General features: G+C 39.1%; 1 protein-coding gene across 2 annotated transcripts in view; it reads left to right on the forward strand.

Annotated features, from left to right (window-relative positions):
- The window catches only part of Cdkl5 (cyclin dependent kinase like 5), a 187,368-nt gene that overhangs the window by 142,373 nt on the left and 24,270 nt on the right, over positions 1-20,725 (forward strand). For both annotated transcript variants that reach the window (XM_060375214.1, XM_060375215.1), the window contains exons 11-15: positions 4,311-4,462; positions 10,288-11,254; positions 14,665-14,766; positions 15,044-15,149; positions 20,389-20,512. In XM_060375214.1, the coding sequence (XP_060231197.1) occupies positions 4,311-4,462; positions 10,288-11,254; positions 14,665-14,766; positions 15,044-15,149; positions 20,389-20,512 (1,451 nt within the window). The remainder of the gene's footprint in view (positions 1-4,310; positions 4,463-10,287; positions 11,255-14,664; positions 14,767-15,043; positions 15,150-20,388; positions 20,513-20,725) is intronic.

Here is a 20,725-nt window from a genome sequence, read left to right on the forward strand (position 1 = left end):
CAGGAATCTGGTGCTGTCTAAGTTCATCTAGAGAGGAGCATGTAATACCTCATTTACTTTCCTAAAATGGGCAGAATAATGAATATTTGTTGGCATTCAAGAACTACTCGGGCATATGTTTTCAAACAAATCTTAAAGTGGATAAGACAAAAGAGTCCACAATTATTTTTTTCTATAACATTAAAGTCCCTCACAGTCTATACACATTGAATCAATGAATTTTTTTTTTTTTTTTTTTTTTTTTTTTTTGTCTGACTAGGCTGCTTCTCCTCTAGGCAGATTGCTTTTCTTTAAATGTATCAGGATCACTACTAACATCATTGCCTAAGTGTTCTTCCTCATACTAGCCTTTCTGGAATCATCCTACTCCAAACCACTAAAAACATCCTCAAAATTCATTTTTGATACTTATTTTTATTATATATATTATATGTATGTGTGTGTGCATTTTGTATTCATGTGTGTCTGTATACCATATTATGAAGTGCCCAGGAAATTCAAAAGAAGGCATCAGATCTCCTGGAACTGGAGTTACGTGCTGTTGTGAGCTCTTATGTGGATGCTGGGAATCAAGCCCAGGTCCTCTGGAAAAACAACCAGTGCTCTTAGCTGTTATCTCTCCAGCCTCAAAATTCTTTTTTAAAGACTTTCTTCCTGGACATGATGGCACATACTCATAATGTCAACATTTGAGAGGCTGAAATAGAAGGACTGCTCTAAGTTTGATCTAAGTTTGAGGCTAGCTTGAGCTACAAAGACCCTTTCTCAAAAATAAGAAAGTAAACAAAGATTATCTGCCTCAGCACACAGTAGTCCCTTGAGTAAAAAAAAAAAAAAAAAAAAAAAAAAAAAAAAAAAAAAAAAAAAAAAAACTATTTTTTATACTTCCAGTTTTTGTTTCAGGTAGTAAAAGTACAGGCAAACATTGTTTCAGAGTAAAACTTGAGTGCTTAATTATGGATCAGTTTTGTTTTATGCCAACTCATTCAGCTCTCAAAATGTGGGGGCTACATGGTGTGCAGAAACTTTAAAAGACAGACTAAGCGCAGTGGCAAGTTACTAAGCTGCATTCTTAGAACTTTATTTGTGTCTTAGGGTATGTTCATCTGTGTCCCAGGGAAGAGTGTAAATAGGTGCGGGACCAGATATGGAGTAGGGGCTCTGGAATTTGGGAAATGCCACATACTGTATAACCTTTCTAGAGGTATACAGTGTTCATTAACCTATAAAAGATTTCAGAACTCTCACAGTAAAGCATTTCTATCTCAACTTTTCCCAATTTTAATTAAATATCAAATACTATGTTGTACAAACTCTAATAAAGCACTGGTGTTATTAACACAGATTGAGAACTGCTATTTTTTAATGAACCCTCAAAACTCTTTGAGTTTAATTAAACGTTATTAGGTTTATAATCAGTTAGGTTTTGCCAATACTTTCTTTCATGTAGTCAGTACTTATCAATCTGGACCTTACTCATTTAGTAATTTTTAAAATATAAATAGAACAGAATAGAACAATGGAATTAATTACAATTTTATGTTTCCTGACTTTTTTCTTTTTTTTTTAAGTTAAAAATGCAATGATGATTAGTGAGAAAAAGAGGCCATGAATTTGAAGGAGAGTAGATAATTATATCCACATCTAATGATTAAACTGTTCATTTCATCTTGTACTTCTTTATATCAGTCGTTTTAGTAGAAAGACAACAATCACTAGAATTAATGCATGACCATGACCTTAATAATTTTAAAAATATCTACAATAACTGGTTTTGCCTTACTTTCATTTTTTAAAATGATGATGTCCTACCCCCATGTTCTAAATTTTTTTTGTTTAGTTTTTCAAGACAAAGTTTCTCTGTGTAGCCTTGGCTGTCTTGGCCTCACATTGTAGACCAGGCTGACCTTGAACTCACAGAGATCCAACTGCCCCTGCTTCCGTGAGTGTTGGAATTACAGGTGTGTGCTACCATGCCCACCTGACATGCTAAATTTTAAAAACCCTTAGCTAGGTAAATTTCATACTTTGCTCATAAAGAGTTCATGCTTTAAAGTAATTTGAAAATGGACATCTGTATTCATAGCATATAAATGTAGTTTTTGTATTACAGTAAATGCTACATGATATCAAATAAATGAAAACAACACCTATGCCTCTGAAAGGTCATGGGTGCTTTGAATTTAAAAGAACTTCTTGAGAGCTGATTTTTTAATGAGCTTCTTATATTTGAAACCATTTTAATTCTAGCTGTTGGAAATACTAGTTAAAACCATCACAGTTTTTGTTCTATAATAAGGGAGAGAAAAAGAATTGAGATTAAATTTGCAATTGTGTCTAAGTTAATATAGGTATAAATCCGCATGTAATTAATGGCTAAGTTTCAATAATTAAAATCTTTGGATCAAAATAAATATGTCAGTATATGGTAGGGTTAGAATTGAAATGTTCGGTGGTGCTGGTTTGAAATTGAAGTCTGTTAATTGGGAACAAATTTGCCCTCACTACTTAACTAAAGGTATTCATTATGGGTAAGACCAAACTGAACTAGAAATGAATTTGTGAACAGTAGAATTCTACTCTTCTTCCTTTTTCTGAGAGAAAATAGCAAAAACTTAGAAAAGTGAATTTCAGTACTTTATTATATCATGTTAGAGTATGCTGGTTATGGTTTTTAATATTTTATAATTTCATAAATCAAAATAAAAATCCTGTCCAACTAAAAGAGAAACAGTTTTGGAAGAAAACATTTCAATTGTCAAAATTCAAAATAAAACATAGGGTTAGGGCCTTAATAAACAAAGAACACTTAGAAATGAGTAAAGGTGGATGCAAAAAAATGGAAAATGAATGAAGAGAATATAAAAGTCACCAGTAAACATGTGAAAGTATTCAGGCTTGCTAAAGTCAAAAATATAAGGCAAACATTTGTGAGAGGAACTGGAGCATTGACTCAGTGATGAAAGGCACTTGCTGCTCTTACAGGGGACCCATGTTTGGTTCCCGGCAACTGTGTTGATAGTTCACAACTACCTGTAACTCCAGTTCCAGGGGATTCGTGTTATTTTCCAACCTCTGAAGACAACTGCGCACATATGGTACACATATATACATACACACATAAAGTAATACTTTTAAAGAGATGTGAGAAAGCATCTTTTAAATACCTGATTTGCAACTACTAACAAGAATGAGAATGCCTATGGTCTAAGAGTCTAGAAATTGATAGACTTAATATACTCCTTGAGAGGAGTATAATTTGAGGTAATCTTCTTAAGTGGTAATTTAACAGCATGGAGAAAAGATCCTTTAACTCTCTGCACACCTACCAGTACCATCTTTAAGAATCCGTTAGACCTCAAGTGTTTTTGCCATAGCATTAATCATAATAGTGAAAAGTGGCTCTCATGAAAATGTTTTGTAATAGCATGCTTGCTAAGTAAATCATGATAGACCCATACCATAGGCTTCTCTGTAATTATTTAAACTCTTATTGTAAAATCTGCGGATGTAGCTTAGTTGTAATACACTTGCTTTGTATGCACAAGGACTTGCCTTCATTCCCCTTTCTTCCCAAAGAGCCTTATAAAATGGTATGGAGAACAGAAGAGAGGTGTGGGTATGGGGCTGGGAGGGGGGGCTGGGATTGGGATATAAAATGATTAAGTAAATAAATACATGGAGGAAAAGATGGTGTGTTCCCAAGTTGTTAGGAAAAAGGAAACAATGTGAAGATTTGTCATTTGAGAATTTCTGAAAACAACATATAAAATATACACACAGGAGTTAAAACTCTGTACTTACCTGGAATTACACTGTGTGGTAAATGGAAGGGAAGCTAAGTACAAATGGTTATGTGCTTAGTACTATTGGAGTAAGATGAAAAGAATCAGATGAAAGTATGTGCAGGATAGGCCTCATGGGTAATGCAATGGAAATAGTCACCTGCCCTGTTTCCAGAGACAATAACTACGTATCTTAAAGACAGTAGAAAAATGAAGAATGCAAAATATATGCTTATTTAAAAAAATATAAATGTTTAAGTTGTAGTGCAAAAAAAAATGTTATTCATAAAGTAGCTGGAAAGGACAGGATATAAAAAGATATATACATCATGAGCCAGGTATTATAAAAGAAACACTATAATATTCACAAGCAGGACTAGAAAGCTTTCTACCAAGAGGAGATTGTGGGTAACTTTGATGATTTTTTTCCTCAACTGTTTTGTTGCTAGGTATTTTGCAGAGAATGGGGTAGAGTTTAAATTCAATTATTTTTTTTTTTTCGTCCCTAAACTTTTATTCCCTAAGAACCTACTGAAGTTGGACCCGGCTGACAGATACTTGACGGAGCAATGTTTGAATCACCCTACGTTTCAAAGCCAGAGACTGTTGGATCGCTCTCCCTCTCGGTCAACAAAAAGGAAACCTTATCATGTGGAAAGCAGCACACTGTCTAACAGGTAAATATTCCCTTCTAAGGGAATGCAAACGCATTCGTGGTCTTACAAGGAGGTGGGGGAGGTGGCTTCTAAAACTGTGCGATTAGAGAAAAGAAGGAAAGCCCTCTTTAGTCAAAAACATCTTCCTCATGATTGTTGCATGATTCCGAACTGTAATTACAGTTGTGTGGGACTCTTACAGACCTTATTATGTTTAACAAGTATATGATGAAACTATGGATTTGCTTGGAAAGGAAGCACTGCATTGAGTTAGCAGCTCAGGAGGTTTCTAGCATCAAAGACAGCTTTAAGACCTAGTGGATTCTGTGTAAATTACAGAGGAAGAGGGTTCTGGGAAGGGAAAGAGGACACTGAACATGTGTGTGGGGAACTGAACAAAACTGAACCAAGGCATAGGGAAATAGTCATCAATAATTAAAAGTAGTACATTCTGAAAGTGCTTTTTGAGCATGATATTTAAAAATATTTGTTTCTTTCCCATGCATACCTGTAATCCTAGCACTGAGAAACTCATTGGGTAGTCAAACAAGCTTCCATACTTGCTGTGTCCCTCCTGAGTGCCAGGATCACAGGCTCATCACCACATCTGGCTGAAAACTGGTTTCTTGAATCAATCAGCCAGTCAATCAATCTCTATCTCCCTTCTTCCCTGCCTCCCTTTCTCCATCTCTCTCTCTCTCTCTCCCCTCTTTTACCTCCTCCCCTCTATTGAATTAGTCAGATTGCCTTTCCTGTCCTGACATTCTTCAATTCTGTTGCTGCATTCACAGGAGAATGGTTTCCCTTCATCCTCCAGAACCCAGTTTTGTCATCTGAAGATTTTTATATATGGGATGTAAAAGTAGTTTACTTCACTTTAAAAAAATGAAAAACAATGAAGCTTTTAAATTTTAATTACTTCCTCCCCCCCCCACACACACAGAATTTTCTATTGTATATGGAAAATTATTCCTAATAGATTGGAATATTGCAAGGTAGAGACCTAGTACTTTGAGGACTGGAAAAACAGCCATAAATTAGGAGAAGTGTTGGTCCTGTTTTGCACTGCTTAGCTGCAAAAACACCATCTGTGTTGCATTTACTCTTCAAGACAGCTACTTGCGATGGCACAGCTTTCAGCTGTTCCTAGCTGGTTTGTTCACTGTTCACATCCACAAGCTTTCAGTATAATAAGCCATGAAGGACCTGTCATCATTTGGTTGCTCCTTGACACCCGGGTGATTGACATCATTCTTGTATCTTTTCTGGGATTGTGCCCAGCTTGGTCTGGGGCTTTTAGTCTCCCTTCTTTCTACTTGAATTGTTACATGACTTCTCCAATTTAGATTTACAAAGAAAATGATCACAATGATGTCAGGTTTGGGAGACCGGTGATACATTTGTTAAGTTGCACTCTAGTCATCGGTGGTATAACCGCTAGTCTGAAAGAAGGCTGTCTATTAATTAGTTTTCCAGAGACTAACTTGACAGGAATTGTGAATAAATGAAAATTTCTGGAAGAGTTCACGTTCAGGTCTTTGTGATACATTGAATATATTACAGTGAAAGCCCTACGTGTTTTATCTTTTAGTACTCTTCCCTCATCTGGGGCCTTTCTCCCCACTCTTGCCTGTGGTCCGTACTTACTCTGTAGAAGCCTAGCTTGCCAGGAGTATGAATTCTCCTTCTAGACGACTGTAGGTATGTTCACAACACTGAATCTATTGGTTGCCGCTCACATACTCCTCTGCCTTGTCCCTAGAGAGTGCACTGGCACCCTACATCCCAAGTCATTTTCTCTGGAGGAGGCAGTGGACTCAGTCCCCTGCTGTCACCTTCAGGCTCTTCTGAGGTTTTTCTCACCACGTGTGTGGTGTGATGTCATTTTGGCTGTGTTGGTCCTTCTCAATGATGCTGTTTACCACCTGCCCCATATTAATATAGTTTTGTGCCTCTGTCTCTCTTTGCTTGTTGGTTTGCAGAATATACCGGTCTGGCCTTGAACTTGTAGCTTCCTTCATCCTCCTAGGTGCTGAGACTAGAGGTTTGTGTCAGCATGCCTGGCTATTTTTGCTTTTCAGCTTATCTTAAGTAAACATGTTAATTGTCTATCCATTTATCTACTCTGCCAACCATTTGAGAGTGATTTATAGCCATACAGTTGTACACACATGTAATTCCAGCACTCAGGAAATGGAGGCAGGAGAATCAGGAATTCAAGGGCAGCCTTGCTCAAGTCTGAGGCTGATGTAGACTACCTGAGGTCCTGTCTCTAAAACAAGCAAGTGATTGAATAATGTAGACATCAATCATTTTTAAGTAGTTAGCAGTTTAATACAGATTCTTTGCAGTGTGTCAAAGAAATCTAGGAAATTTTCAAAACTGCTTTTTATTGTTGTGCTTTGGCAGAGCTCCAATATGAAGGTAATGTGATGCCCTTTCTACATAGGAATTATTCTATCTAAATCTCTGAGCTTCCAATTAATCCTAAGATGGAAACATGGAGACTAACTGTTTAGGATATACATACATACATGAAAATCTGGACCTTTGACAACTCTTTCTGCCTTAATTTTATAGCATCCTTTCTCTTATATGCTGTGAGTGTATGTAAGATTGCATGGTAGCAAGTAGGTTTCTGTAGAAATAACTTAATGGTTCCAGAAGCTCTAGCAGCTTTCTTCAGTGCTCTCTATTCCTTCCTGCTCCTGGTTTAAAGTTAAAGCACTTCTGTCATTGCTACATCTTTGCCCTCAGAGGAAAGGGAGAAAATATGATTCCAGGGAGAACTTGAGTTAGGCACAAGGAGCCCTCTGGAGAAGTTGAACTAGGACCTGAGTCAGGGGTGCATGGCCAGGAAGTCTGTCTCCACCACCACCCCATCCTAGCCGCGGTCTCCTTTTCCCTGTGTTACTTCTTTCTCCTGTTCAGCCCTACCAAAAGATAAGTCAGCTAGGTACATAGGTAACCAATCTGAAGGAGAAAGAACAGCTGGACTGAAGAGTTTGCTTAGCTGTTAAGGGCTAGGCTCAAATTCAAAGACACGATTATTTCTAACAAAGTAATAAAATGCCCACTAGTCATCCAGATATGACACATAGACTGTATCATCTAATAAGACCTAGCCACTTTCCTTTCATCTGCTAAAAAAAGAACTTATCCTTCATATCAACATGAAATTCTCTATGGCCAGGAGCTTGCCCTTGTACCTTTTGAAATATGCCAAAATAAACCACCCTTTCTTTCTTTCTACCCTTTATCGTATGCGTATGTGTCTGATAATTTTTTTAACATTTCTGCAGTCAGTCTTGCAGACCCTATCGTGTATGCACTGTATTTTATTGATTTGGAGCTATGTTCTGTACTTCATTTAACAAGAAACAAAACATGTCTTTCCTTTGTAATTCTTTTCCAAATCTGGGGAACGAGAAGGCATAGTTTTGTGGGTTGACATTCTTATTAAATAGCAACAACAGCCCAAAGGACTTTTCTTCCAATTAGTGTCTGGTGGGAAAAAAACTTTCAAATCAATCGATCTTCACCAGTAGCAATACTTGCAACATTTTCTAAATTTACTGTAAAAAGAGAAAGCATTGCTTAAATCATTACTTACTTTGAAACCTATGTCAAGCCACAATCTCATCCTTTGATTAGTTACAATACAACAAACTGATTTTTCTAGAATGCCATTTTCCGTTTTCAAACAGAAGACAAAATTTCTCTCTGGGCAACTATTTGTGTATTACACTGGGTAAGAAATGAAGCTCCAAGTCCTAAAGAAGGGCTCGGTCACTTTGAAATAATGAAGTGTGAAATGAAGAAGAGACTAAATTGTGTCTTTTACTAAGCAATTAGCACTTAAGACCCTGTGTTCCAGTATAGGATTCCTGTTAAGTTTACACAGAAATATCTGAATGTTAGTGATGCATTTCTGTTTAATGTACAAGGAGCTATCTCAAGAGCCCCAAGTAATTGCCACTTCTCTAAAACATAAGCACAGATCATCATGTTTTCCAACAAACCTCACTAGTCAGTTCACATTTCTCTCATGGTGTCATTTTCTTTTCCATCACTAGGGTTCTCACTTGTTGTCTCATACAGGCTAAAGATGAGATGTTGCCATGTGTGTGTAGGTTCAGTGAGTGTGTCTCTGAGGCAGCCTACCAGTTTTACAGACAACATAAAGTTCAAGGACACAATAACCTTCAAGTCTAAGTATTGCCTTCTGACATTCACACAACTAAAGGAGTTGTCATCAGTCGGCTAGCTCTATTATTCTTATTAGCTATTTCTGTACCAGACAGTCATAGGCAAAGCATGCTTTACCTGGCTGTATCAGCGACTGTGTTGGCAGCCAGCAAGTTAGACAAGTGCTTAAGGATGCCAAAACAACTTCATCAGGAAGTGCTTTATTGTTCAGTGATTTACTCTCAGAAACTTGCTTGTTATTGATAGGATCATCTTCGAGATGATCAGTGATTGTAGTCACTTGAGTGCCTGCTTTTTCGCCTCTTTAGAAAATTTTTTTTGAATTTTAATTTTTATTAATTACAGTTTATTCACTTTGTATTCCACCTGTAGCTCCCTCCCTTCTCCCCTCCCAATCCTACCTTCCCTCCCCCTTCTCTACCCATGTCCCTCCCCTAGTCTACTGTTAGGGGAGGTCTTCCCCCACTTCCTTCTGATCCTAGTCTATCAGGTCTCATCAGATAGATTCATTGTCTTCCTCTGTGGGCTGGTAAGGATGCTCCCCCCTGAGGTGGAGGTGATCAAAGAGCAGGCCAATCAGTTCATGTTAGAGACAGCCCCTGTTCCTATTACTATGGAACCCATTTGGACACTGAACTACCGTGGCCTACACCTGTGCAGGGGTCCTAGGTTATCTCCATGAATGGTCGTTGGTTAAGACTATCAGTCTCAGAAAAGACCCCCGGGCCCAGATTTTTTGGTTCTGTTGCTCTCCTTGTGGAGCTCCTGTCCTCTCCAGGTCTTACTATCTCCCCCTTCTTTCATAAGATTCCCTGCACTCTGCCCAAAGTTTGGCAATGAGTCTCAACCTCTGCTTTGATACCCTACAGGGTAGTCTTTCAGAGTCCCTCTGTGGTAGGTTCCTGTCTTGTTCCCTGTTTTCTCCCTCTTCTGATATCTATCCTCTTTGTCTTTCTGAATGGGGATTGAGCATCTTAGCCAGAGTCATCCTTCTTGTTTAGTTTCTTTAGGTGTACAGATTTTAGTATGTTTATCCTAAAAATTATTCTTTTATAATCTCTCTGTCTCTCTTTCTCTGTCTCTCTCTCTCTCTCACACACACACAGTATTTTTTCAATCAAACCATTCCTTTTATCCTCCCAACAAATCCCTTCTTCCCAAGCCCCTGTATAACTTTCATTTCATGTGTGTGTGCTCAGTCTACTGCATATAAATATAGTTGCCTTCATCAACATGTAAGGGGTTCTTAGCTTGAATGGGAGCAATGTACCAGTGGCTACACCACCAAAGAATATGACTACCCCTCTCTGTAACCTGTCAATGTCTAAATAGCTCCTTTGGGAGGATAGGGCCTTAGGTCTCCTGCATTCATGATGGAATATTGATGGGCCCAGTCTTTTGCAGGTAACCACCGCTATTATCATGCAACAACCATGTCAGATCCAGAAAACAGCAGTCTTTCCCATCCTCCAGCTCTTAAATTCTTTCCACTCTTTCCTTCACAGTGTCCCTGAGCTATTCAGGTGTTTTAAGTATTTCTTTTTATCTTTTACGGTTTGTGTGCTTATTTGTTTTAAACATTATACCGTTTGTCTCCTACCAAAGAAAACTGATCTGACTTTCTGTTTTAAACATAGGAACCCATCCAGCAAGGGTGCTGCATTACAGACTCACCACAGATCCAACAGCAAGGACATTCAGAACTTAAGTGTGGTTCTGCCCAGGGCTGATGAAGGCCTTCCTGCAAATGAAAGCTTCCTAAATGGAAACCTTGCTGGAGCTACTCTCAGTCCAATGCACACCAAAACGTACCAATCCAGCACCCAACCTGGGTCTTCCAGCAAAGATCTCACAAACAACAATCTGCCACACCTTCTCAGCCCCAAAGAAGCCAAGTCTAAAGCAGAATTTGACTTCAATATTGACCCAAAGCCTGCAGAAGGCCCAGGCACAAAGTACCTCAAGTCCAGCACTAGATCTCAGCAGAACAGGCACTCGTTCATGGAGAGCTCCCAGAGCAAAGCTGGCACACTGCAGCCTAGTGAGAAGCAGAGTCGGCACAGCTATATTGACACCATTCCCCAGTCCTCCAGGAGTCCATCTTACAGGGCAAAGGCCAAGAGCCACGGGGCACTGAGTGACTCCAAGTCTGTGAACAACCTGTCAGAAGCCAGACCCCAAATCACAGAACCGAGTACCAGTAGATATTTCCCATCTAGTTGCCTGGACTTGAACTCTCCCACCAGCCCAACCCCCACTAGGCACAGTGACACGAGAACTTTGCTCAGCCCTTCGGGTAGAAATAATCGAAACGAGGGCACCCTGGACTCACGGCGAACCACCACTAGACACTCAAAAACCATGGAAGAGTTGAAGCTGCCTGAACACATTGACAGCGGCCATTCACATTCGCTATCTGCACCCCATGAATCATTTTCGTATGGGCTAGGCTATACTAGCCCCTTCTCCTCTCAGCAACGCCCTCACAGGCATTCTATGTATGTGACCCGGGACAAAGTGAGAGCTAAAGGACTTGATGGAAGCTTGAGCATAGGACAAGGGATGGCAGCCAGAGCCAACAGCCTGCAGCTCTTATCTCCACAGGTACCGCTTAGCATTTTGATCTGTCTGGTGGCTTATCTTGGGAAGTGTTACAAGTACTATTTATAAAGGTTTTCTCTACCGAAAGTAATCTTTGGATTACCTCTATTAAAAATAATATAGCTGGGTGTGATGGCACATAAACATACATATTCCGGCACTTCGGAAGCAGACAGGTAGATCTTTGTGAATTTGAGGCTAGCATGGTTTGCATAGTGAGTTCCAGGCTAGCCAGGGCTACATAGTGGAAACCCTGTCTCAAAACGAATAATACTTATTATTTAAATATTTAAATCGACTGTTGAGTGCTCAAGACATCTCAAGTTTGGTTTTAGCGATCTGTTTCTTAAATGTTCCTTTCTGACATATTTTGCTGACAGACCATTTTTGTTGTTGTTGTTGTTGTTGAAATTGGCAACACGGATTAGCTTTAAGCCATTTCCAAAACTTGGGGCGTTTTTCTCTAATCTTTCTAAACCACATTTGTTTAAACTTTTTTGCTAACACCAAGTATATTAACTGAATTTTCAATTTATCTTAAATTAGATAAATTTAACCTCAGGCCAGGGTACATGATAATTACCCAGTCTTTTGCATTTTGAAAAGATTTTTAAAGTTATGTATTTACGTGTATACCTCTGTCTGGGTATGTGCACACTAAGTGTAGGTACCTACTGAGGCCAGAGATATCACATCCTTTTGGAGCTGGGGTTATGGAAAGTTGTGAGCTGCCTCACAGGGGTTCTATGAACCAAACTCAGGTCCTCCGTAAGGGCAATGAATGCTCTTAACTGTTGAGTGGTCTCTCCGGCCCTTTGTTTTTTTTTTTTTTTTAATGATTTCTTTACTAATATGTATATGTTTATGACATGGGCCAGGGATATACATGTGGCGTGCATATGGAAGGATAACTTTGTGAAGTTGGTTCTTTTTAGCCATCTTTATGTGGGCTTTAGGGATCTCACTCAGGCCATCAGGTTGCCTTGGTAAACATTTTACCTCTTAAGCTACAAAATCATCAAGGAAGGCCTGCATTACTAGAGCACTGGCTATGAACAGGCATAGAGAACAGGGAGAAATCACTGTGAGCAGGAGCAGTCTGAAATGGCTTCAGTGCAGCTAACAGTCTGGCCTGTATAGACAGATGAATGGCTGAAGAATGAAGCTGAGCTAAACCCTGCAAGAAGCCCTGATTGGAAAGATTTAATTAAAGCATCCCTGTCATTTTGAAGTATGTTAACTGACAGAGGACGCTTGGTGACAAATTATTTGTTCAAATACTGTAAAACTTTATTCCAGTCCCCATGCAGAAGTGTGCTTGTGTATCAAAAGAAAGATGGAAGCACTTGTACTAGTCCAACCTTGGCCCTGTTAGAGGCTCCCAGAAGAAGTAGAATCTGAGCATATACCTCTGGGAAGGTTGAACGGTTTCACTTGGGTAGGAAAATCGTAGCAGCAGGAAAGAGGAGTAAAAACAGGGAAAGTGTTCCAGGAAGACATGATGCTACATGAATCCCGTCTGTTCTCACATTGTTGGAATAAAAATGTAAGAGCTGAACAATTCTCATGTGAGGTGAAGAGAACATTCAGGGTTGAGTGCCAAGAGGAAAACAGAGCGGACCCTAAGGACCACACAGAAGTAGACACAACAGGAATTGCCGGTCGCAGTGTTGGAAGAAGCCTTCAGGGTTTCTTTCCTAGGAGCTCCTTTTCAGAGTCGGAAAAGGGATTGTTAAGCCCCTTAATCCAACAGTTTTCCTCTCAGATAAGGCTCATAGGAGATGGCTTAGCTGCGCAACCTTCCACAACTGGTAGTTCAAAGTAGAGCTGGGGTTCTGAGGCAGTCTACAAGCCCCCAAGTATAAAATGGTGGCAAGATGGCCTGGTGCCCACTTAAGGGTGGGGCAGGAGAAGAATATTTGCAGGGCCTTTAAATGGAGTTATGAGAATGCTCAGAAGGGGTCCTGAGAACTCACTATAAGATAAGAGACCCTGGAGTATCTAGAAAGATGTCTAGGACACGGCCACTGCCTATTGAAGGGAGTTAGAAGTCAAAACAAGCAGATTGTGTTGACATTAAGGCAAGTGTAGAACAAAAGAATAATAAAAGGCAGCCTTCCTTGAAAAATCAACAAATGAGTGGCCCTCTGAGAATTTCTGTGATCATTGTAGTCATAAAGTAATTATAAACAATTTCTGAGGATTAGCACAGATCCAGCAGTTACTTAAGTCCAGTTCAGGACATGCAGTGCCAAAGCCTTAAGAAAGACCACAATTAAAGGCTAGAATGTGGCTGGAAGGTTTGAAAGGTGACAAGAGCTGTGAGTAAATCATGGTGCTTATTCTCATGTAAAGTATTGTGGCCACTTTCAAAAGCATGAGGACTCTCACTAACTCATTTCCAAAAAAAAAAAAAAAAAAAAAAAAATCTTTCTCTGGACCTTTGTCAACAGTACAGGTGGCAAAGGAAAAAAAAAAAAAGAACGGCTGCACCAAATGAATTTCTTTCCAGAATTCTCTAAATCTGGTGGTGGGAAGGAAGGGGGAAATACCAAATCTTATTATAGTTTTTAAATTAAAACATCTTATGTATATCACCTAGGCTTGAGCTAATACGTTTTGTGCATAATATGTAGACACTGAATGCAGCCAACTCCTTAATCCTCCTAACCCAGAGTAGAAAGTGTGATGTGTTTTTCCTTCTTGGACACTAATAAAGACCCACTGCTGTGCTGGGGTTGCGACTTACCCTACATGAGAGGGAGCCAAGCACTGCTCTAGAGCATCTCTAGAGATAGGCACCATCATGACCATATCTAAGAAATGCATTGAACAGATGAACTGCCATACTGGAGAAGACAAAGAGAGCAAAAAGCACCGTAGACTACAGGAGTTGAGAACTCTTAAGACGAAAATAATTATGAGGGATTATTCTATTCCTTTTTACATTCACAAAACATTTCTTTTCATCTGCATCTGCTGTGTAAGTCTCCCAGAAAAATACTTTGGCCTCTGCATGTTTTCTTTCAAAGGACTCAGCCTAAAATCTGTAAGAGCACTTGTGGATGGACTGGTAGAATCTCTTGGCATAGTGCTGCGTAGAGCTGTTATTGTCTAGATAGAAAAGTGACTTCTTTTGTTGTTTTAAAATAATTAATTGAACTATTTTCAGACTAATGCATTCCTTACTTGCCTTAACTTTAATGAGAATATCACTATCTGTTCAAATTCGTGGGACTTATTTTACATTCATCAGATACTTTACTTTTTTTATGGAATGAGGTATGTTGAAGCTACCCCATGATTTTTATTTTAGCTGGTTAAGGTCCGAGCTATATTAAATGAAGACTGTGACGAGTTTTCATCTCTAGAGATAGGAAGTTTCTATAAATCTTTTTGAATTTGATTTGCAGCCTGGAGAACAGCTCCCTCCAGAGATGACTGTGGCGAGACCTTCTGTCAAAGAGTCCTCCCGAGAAAGCACCTCTTCATTCCACACCCGTCAGAAGTCTGAGGTCTGAGCTCTTCAGAGTTGCTACATCTTATAGATTGGTCTGTAATGACCATTCTGTCAGCAGCTTTACAGCCTAGCTTTTAAACTTTATCCATACCCAAATCTCCCGTAAATTAATTGAACTGACTTAGAAAGTAAGTAGTTTTCTTTATGACATAAGTGTGAGTTTTCCTTCAAAAAGATAAAAAGAAAAAAAATAGGCACTGGTTGGACTTTGTTGTAAGCAGCACTATCATCAATCCATGGTTTAACTTTTATAACATTGTTTTCTGCCTCAGGGTGGAGTGTACCATGACCCACATTCTGAAGAAGGCGCGGCTCCCAAAGAAAATAGGCATCTGTACAATGATCCTGTCCCAAGGAGAGTTGGTAGCTTTTATAGAGGTAAGCCCCTCCTCCCATATTTAATAGAATCTTCCTCTGTTTTCTGCTGACTACATCCCCTTTCCTTGTCCACAACTATTTTTTGACTGCCCCAGCAGACTTCAAACCAACACCATTGTCTGCATTGTCATCATCTAACAGTTTTCTTTGCCACTAGTCTCACCATTATCCTTTAGTCCCCTGTCTCTTCTGTCTAGAACTCTGATTGGTTTCTGTCTCCAAGGCACCCATCCAAAGAGTCCTCATAATTCTATTTTGAAGCTAGATACTGACCATATCATTTATTCATGTGACATTTTCGCATGTCATTTTGTGCCCAGCACAGTTTGGCCTACAATACATCTTTAACCTGCCACCCATATGCGTAGTGTGTCTACATGTAGTTGATAGCTATGAACACAGCTCAACACCAAAGTATAAACATCCATAAAGCATGAGACTTTTTTTAAATTATATGTATTATTTTTGAGGCTAGGGGCACTGAGGCCACCTGTGGAGATCAGAGGACAGCTTGTAGTTCTTTTTTCACCATGTAGGTCCTGAGGATCGTCTCAGGCAATGAGACCTGGTGGCAATCATCTTTACCCTGATAGGCTATTTTCCCAGCCGCATATATAAGGGTGAGTTGGGTTTTTTTTGTTTGTTTGTTTTGTTTTGTTTTGTTTTTTTTTTTTTATTTGATACAGGGTCTTATTGTGTAGACCTAGGCTGGCTTGGAACTATACATATAACCCACAGTGGCCTCAAACTCAAAGAGATTTGGTTGTCTCTGCCTCCCAAGTGTTGTGCGTAAAGGTGTATGCCAATACACCAAGTTTGATATTTTTGAAACTTTTTTCATTGTGCATTTCTAGAGTGAGGGCATTAGAGAGGACGATGTGATATTATAATACCAAAAGTTTAAAAATGCCTAGAATATGTTAGTAGATAAGACATATAAAAATATCCATCCTTACTCTCACTTTTACAAAAGAGATTCCCAGGAAGTGTGATAATTGTCTAGAGCAGTCAGTTAATGATACTAGAGGAGAAAGAAATAGAGCAGTATCTCTTTGGCCCCACTGCCTCACAATCAGGCTCCAATTACTTAGCGTTAACTTGTTGAGAGGCCTTTGAATGCCTTCCTGTTGACATCAGGGTAAAATCTAAATTCCCTGAGATGACATTCCAGGTTATTTGCGATCACACCCCTGTGCTCCACTCTAGCTGCTACCCACCCACCTCCATCCACAAGTGCCCAACCACACCTGGGCTCTTTCATGACCTAGAACACACTACTCTCCTACCGGCACCAGTTGTTTTTCACCGTTCTCTTTAAGATCCCCTCCAGTGTGACAGTCCTCCACGTCCTACTCCAGAAGTATTTCTTCTCTCTTTCTTTCATGGTACCTTTTCTTTGTCCGTGATACAATGTACACCACCTTGCACTGGTTCTCTGTGTTTCTCTTACGTACTCCAACTTCTCAGTATGGAGATGGAGATCAGTGATAGAGTGCTCGCCTGGCATGTGTGAAATTTTGGATTTGATCCCCAAAGAGAGGGAAGAGAAAAGAAAGAAAGGAGGCAGGAACTGCTTGACATGGCTTTATAAAGAGTTACAAATTGAATTAAAGAGAAACTTCAAGGCTAGCTTTTAAAATATACTTTATTGTTAAACGGATGACTAAAACATGTTGTTGGGGTTCTGACAGTTTAGGAAAGAGCATATCAAGAAAAACAAAGCTTTGGAGCTGCAAATGTGTGATGATAAAGTAACAAATATTTGAGAATGCCGTGGCCTCAGTGGAGATATGAGCAGGGTGCTCAGGTGTATAAAGTCTGTCAGACTTACCATAGTCTTAACTTCTTCATCTAAATAGCCTGACTTCCTGCTTTCTGTTGTTTTAGACAGCTGGAGAAGTTCAGTTGGGGCCAGGGGGACACACACAAAAAAAAAACCCTGTTTGATCATTAAAATTAGGAATCTGAGCTAAATAAATGCATACAAGTTTTATTTAGGAATAGATATGTATTAAACAATTAGGCTACTATGGTCCCTCCCAGCTCTACCTTGGGAAAAGTATTAGGCACTAGGCCTTTTAATGACACCACCCAATTCCATGATGACTTTAGAATCTTATAAGGCTAAACTTTTAATTCAGATTAAAGTTAATTAATTTTGTTGTCTTGTTCATAAGTAAAAACATCTTCAGTATAAGTTTTTCTTCTAAAATACTTTGTTATATGTACAAATGTTTATGAAAAATATCCTTTTGGGGGGGAGGGTCTAACAATTTAAACCAGATTGGCCTCTAACTGACTTCTATCCTCCTGCCTCTATGTTTCAATGCTGGAATTATAGGTGTGTGTTAAGTAAAGTAATGCCTAGTAAAGGAATATTTTAAGATAAGATGGAAGTAGAGATTTAAATCAATGAAATAGTCTTTGACTTCTAGAAATACTATTTTGGTTGCAAATGGATTGAATTGGTTAATATGGGAAAAACACTTCCTTTCTCTATCTCATAATCTATTCTGAGATTTGACAAGTAGAACATTTTAATTTTTAAAAGTTCAGTAATGAAAAAAAAGTTCAGTAATGGAAGGGAAAGTTTCAACTGAATGAAACACTTGGAGTCATCTGTTATTTCAGTGATACCGATAAGTCCTAGAGAAAAATAGTGGTTAAAAAAAAGACAGATGTCTCCAGATCTATCTAGACAGATGTTTCTAGAATAGACTCATTCTCTCATCTCCAGAGGCAAGTGAAATGATGTCACTTTAATTTTATTTTTAAGATTATAATATAATTACAACATTTCTCCTTTCCCTTTCCTCCCTCCAAAATCGCCCATTACCCCCACCTTGCTCTCATTCAATGTCATGGTCTCTTTTTCACTAATTTTAATTACATATATACATATGTGTGTATGTGTATTTACATATATATTCCTGAATGTAAGCTGCTCCCTCCATTTGTTACTTGTATGTGTGTTTTCAAAGCTAACCCTTTGGCACCTCTCTTGCTCCCAGATTCCCTTAGTTGCCTATAGTTCTTTGTGTAGGTTAAGGCCTCCTGGGCTTTTCCCTATCCACATTGGTATATCCTTTGGTGTTGTCCTTGTTCAATTCATGTTTGGGAATGTTGGTAAGACTTCATGGGTGTGTAGCTTCTTATATCCCTAGGAGGCACAATCTCACAGCAAATTTCCTGATTCTCTGGCTCTTAAAATATTTTCAACCCCTCTTCTTCAATGTTCCCTGAGCCTTAGGTGCAGGGGTGTATTTTAGATGTATCCATTAGGACTGGTCTTCACAGCTCTGTTTTTGATTGGTTGCAGCTTTCTCTAGTGGTCTCCATCTATTGCAAGAGAAGTTTCCTTGCTGAGGGTTGAAGACTATACTTATCTATGGGTATAAGAACAAATGTTTATAGATTGAATGTAGTTAGGAGTTATGATGATCTAATAAATCAGTGGTTGTAGGTTCTCCTCCAAGAACCCTGATTTCACTAGCACTGAGTAGTTGGCTAGGTTTCCAGTATGCGGCATGGTTTCCTCTCATTGAGCCAGTCTTCAGTGTAATTAGATGTTGGCTTTTGGCAAGGTATGCACATCACTACTGTACCCTTGGGTTATTGTGCCATGCTGGTCTTTGATGTGGTTAAGCACCATTATAGCTGGGTAGGTGTCTTAGTTGGGGTTTTTATCACTGTGAAGAGGCACCATGACCATAGCAACTCTCATAAAGGAAAGCATTTAACTGGAGCTGACTTACAGTTCAGAGGTGTAAAAATCCATTATTGCCATGGTCGAAAGGATGGCTGCATGCAGTCCAACATGGTACTGGAAAGGTAGCTGACAGTTCTACATCCAGATCAGCAGGCAGCAGTAAGAGAGAGAAACTGGGCCTGGCTTGAACATCTGAAAGACCTCAAAGCCCACCCACAGTGACACAGTTATTCCAACAAGGTCACATGTACTCCAACAAGGCCACAGAAAGTGTCACTTTCTGGTGGCCAATCATTCCAGTCTATGAATCTGTGGGAGGCATCCTTATTCAAACCACCACAAGGAGTTTTGTTGCTGCCTCCCTCCTTTGGAAATTTGGATGGAACCTTCTGGTACCATGAAAGCCAATCCTCAGGAAGGGGACATTTAGGTCAGTTCCAACTCAGGGATCTCTAGGCTCTGTATAGCAAGCAACCAGGACGTTGAAATGGGACCATTGCCAACATAGAGGGTTAGGGAACAATAAAGAGGGAGAAAGCAGGGTGTAAGTGATCTGATCAGGGAAATGAGAAAGGGGTCCTTTTTAAGGAAGGGAGTTGAGGTAAATACAGAAGTAGGTGGAAGGTGGATTAAATAACTAAGAATGTCTGAAAAGTGACAAGGAATCATACTATTAACTATTTATGTAAAACCTATCATACATTATAAATATATATAATTCTGTATATAAAGGTATAGTTGTTCTTTTAAGACATTTTATATTGTAACCCAGTCAGGATGACCTAGAACTGACTCTAACCTAGTCTGGCCTTGACCTCAAGTCAGCCCTTCTGCCTCAGCCTCTGGAGCACTTGAGCACTTCCTTACTTGGTGTCACTGATTGTGACATACAATATGCATATTACTTTCATGATGAAATTTATAGAATGGTCAGGTTTAGAAATTGATGAAAACATGGTTACCCCTTCCCTCAAAGCAGAATCACTCAATACATTCTAGTTCATATTTCTGTTTATTTTTTGTGCTGAGAATGTATAGAAAATTAATAATTTGTGCAAATGGCCAAATGTCCTTACAATTTAAAGATCTAAGTGGCACACCCTTCCATTGTCAAGGATTATAGTGTAATTTGTATGTCCCAGTATACATATATTATTAAGTATGATTTGGACTAAGAATAATAAGAAAGCCTCAACTTCAAATATCCAAAACTATGGTGTAGGGGAGGAGTGGCTATAATCGTCATACTTTAAATGATGTCCCATTTTAAAATGTCCTTAAATACTCTGTAGCGTATCAGCTAACATCCCAGGTTTCTGTTTTGAAATCTTCATAACTGACTCCTGTAACCGTTTAAGCAGTTGAGGAGGGAAATTTGCCTAGACCACCTCCATACTCAGGAACCAGAAGTTCTGGAAAGGCAGATGAGGACTTTTACTTTGTTTGTGTCCAAGAAAATACTGTGGAATAACATTAGAACTACTTCAGGCAACAGAGTACTTCAGTAACGCTTTTCTTGTCTTCATACAGTGCCATCTCCACGACCAGACAATTCTTTTCATGAAAATAATGTGTCCACTCGAGTTTCTTCTCTGCCATCTGATAGCAGTTCTGGTACCAGTCATTCCAAAAGACAGCCAGGATTTGATCCATGGTGAGTGTTTTGGTTTAGTCTCACTATTCCTTTTACTAATTGTAGATGGGAATTCAAGGCCATGCAAGATAAACTTTCTAGTATTCCTTTTACCACTAGGCCTTTCTTTCTCAAGAATAAGGAAAACATTGAGTTTTGTAATTTTTTCAAGGTCAGAAGTTCTATTCACTAGCATTTAAAAAAAAAAGCTCTGTAAGCTTTCATCATTTTCAT

Source organism: Meriones unguiculatus, chromosome X, assembly GCF_030254825.1.
Source record: "Meriones unguiculatus strain TT.TT164.6M chromosome X, Bangor_MerUng_6.1, whole genome shotgun sequence".
In the NCBI taxonomy this organism is placed as follows: domain Eukaryota; kingdom Metazoa; phylum Chordata; class Mammalia; order Rodentia; family Muridae; genus Meriones; species Meriones unguiculatus.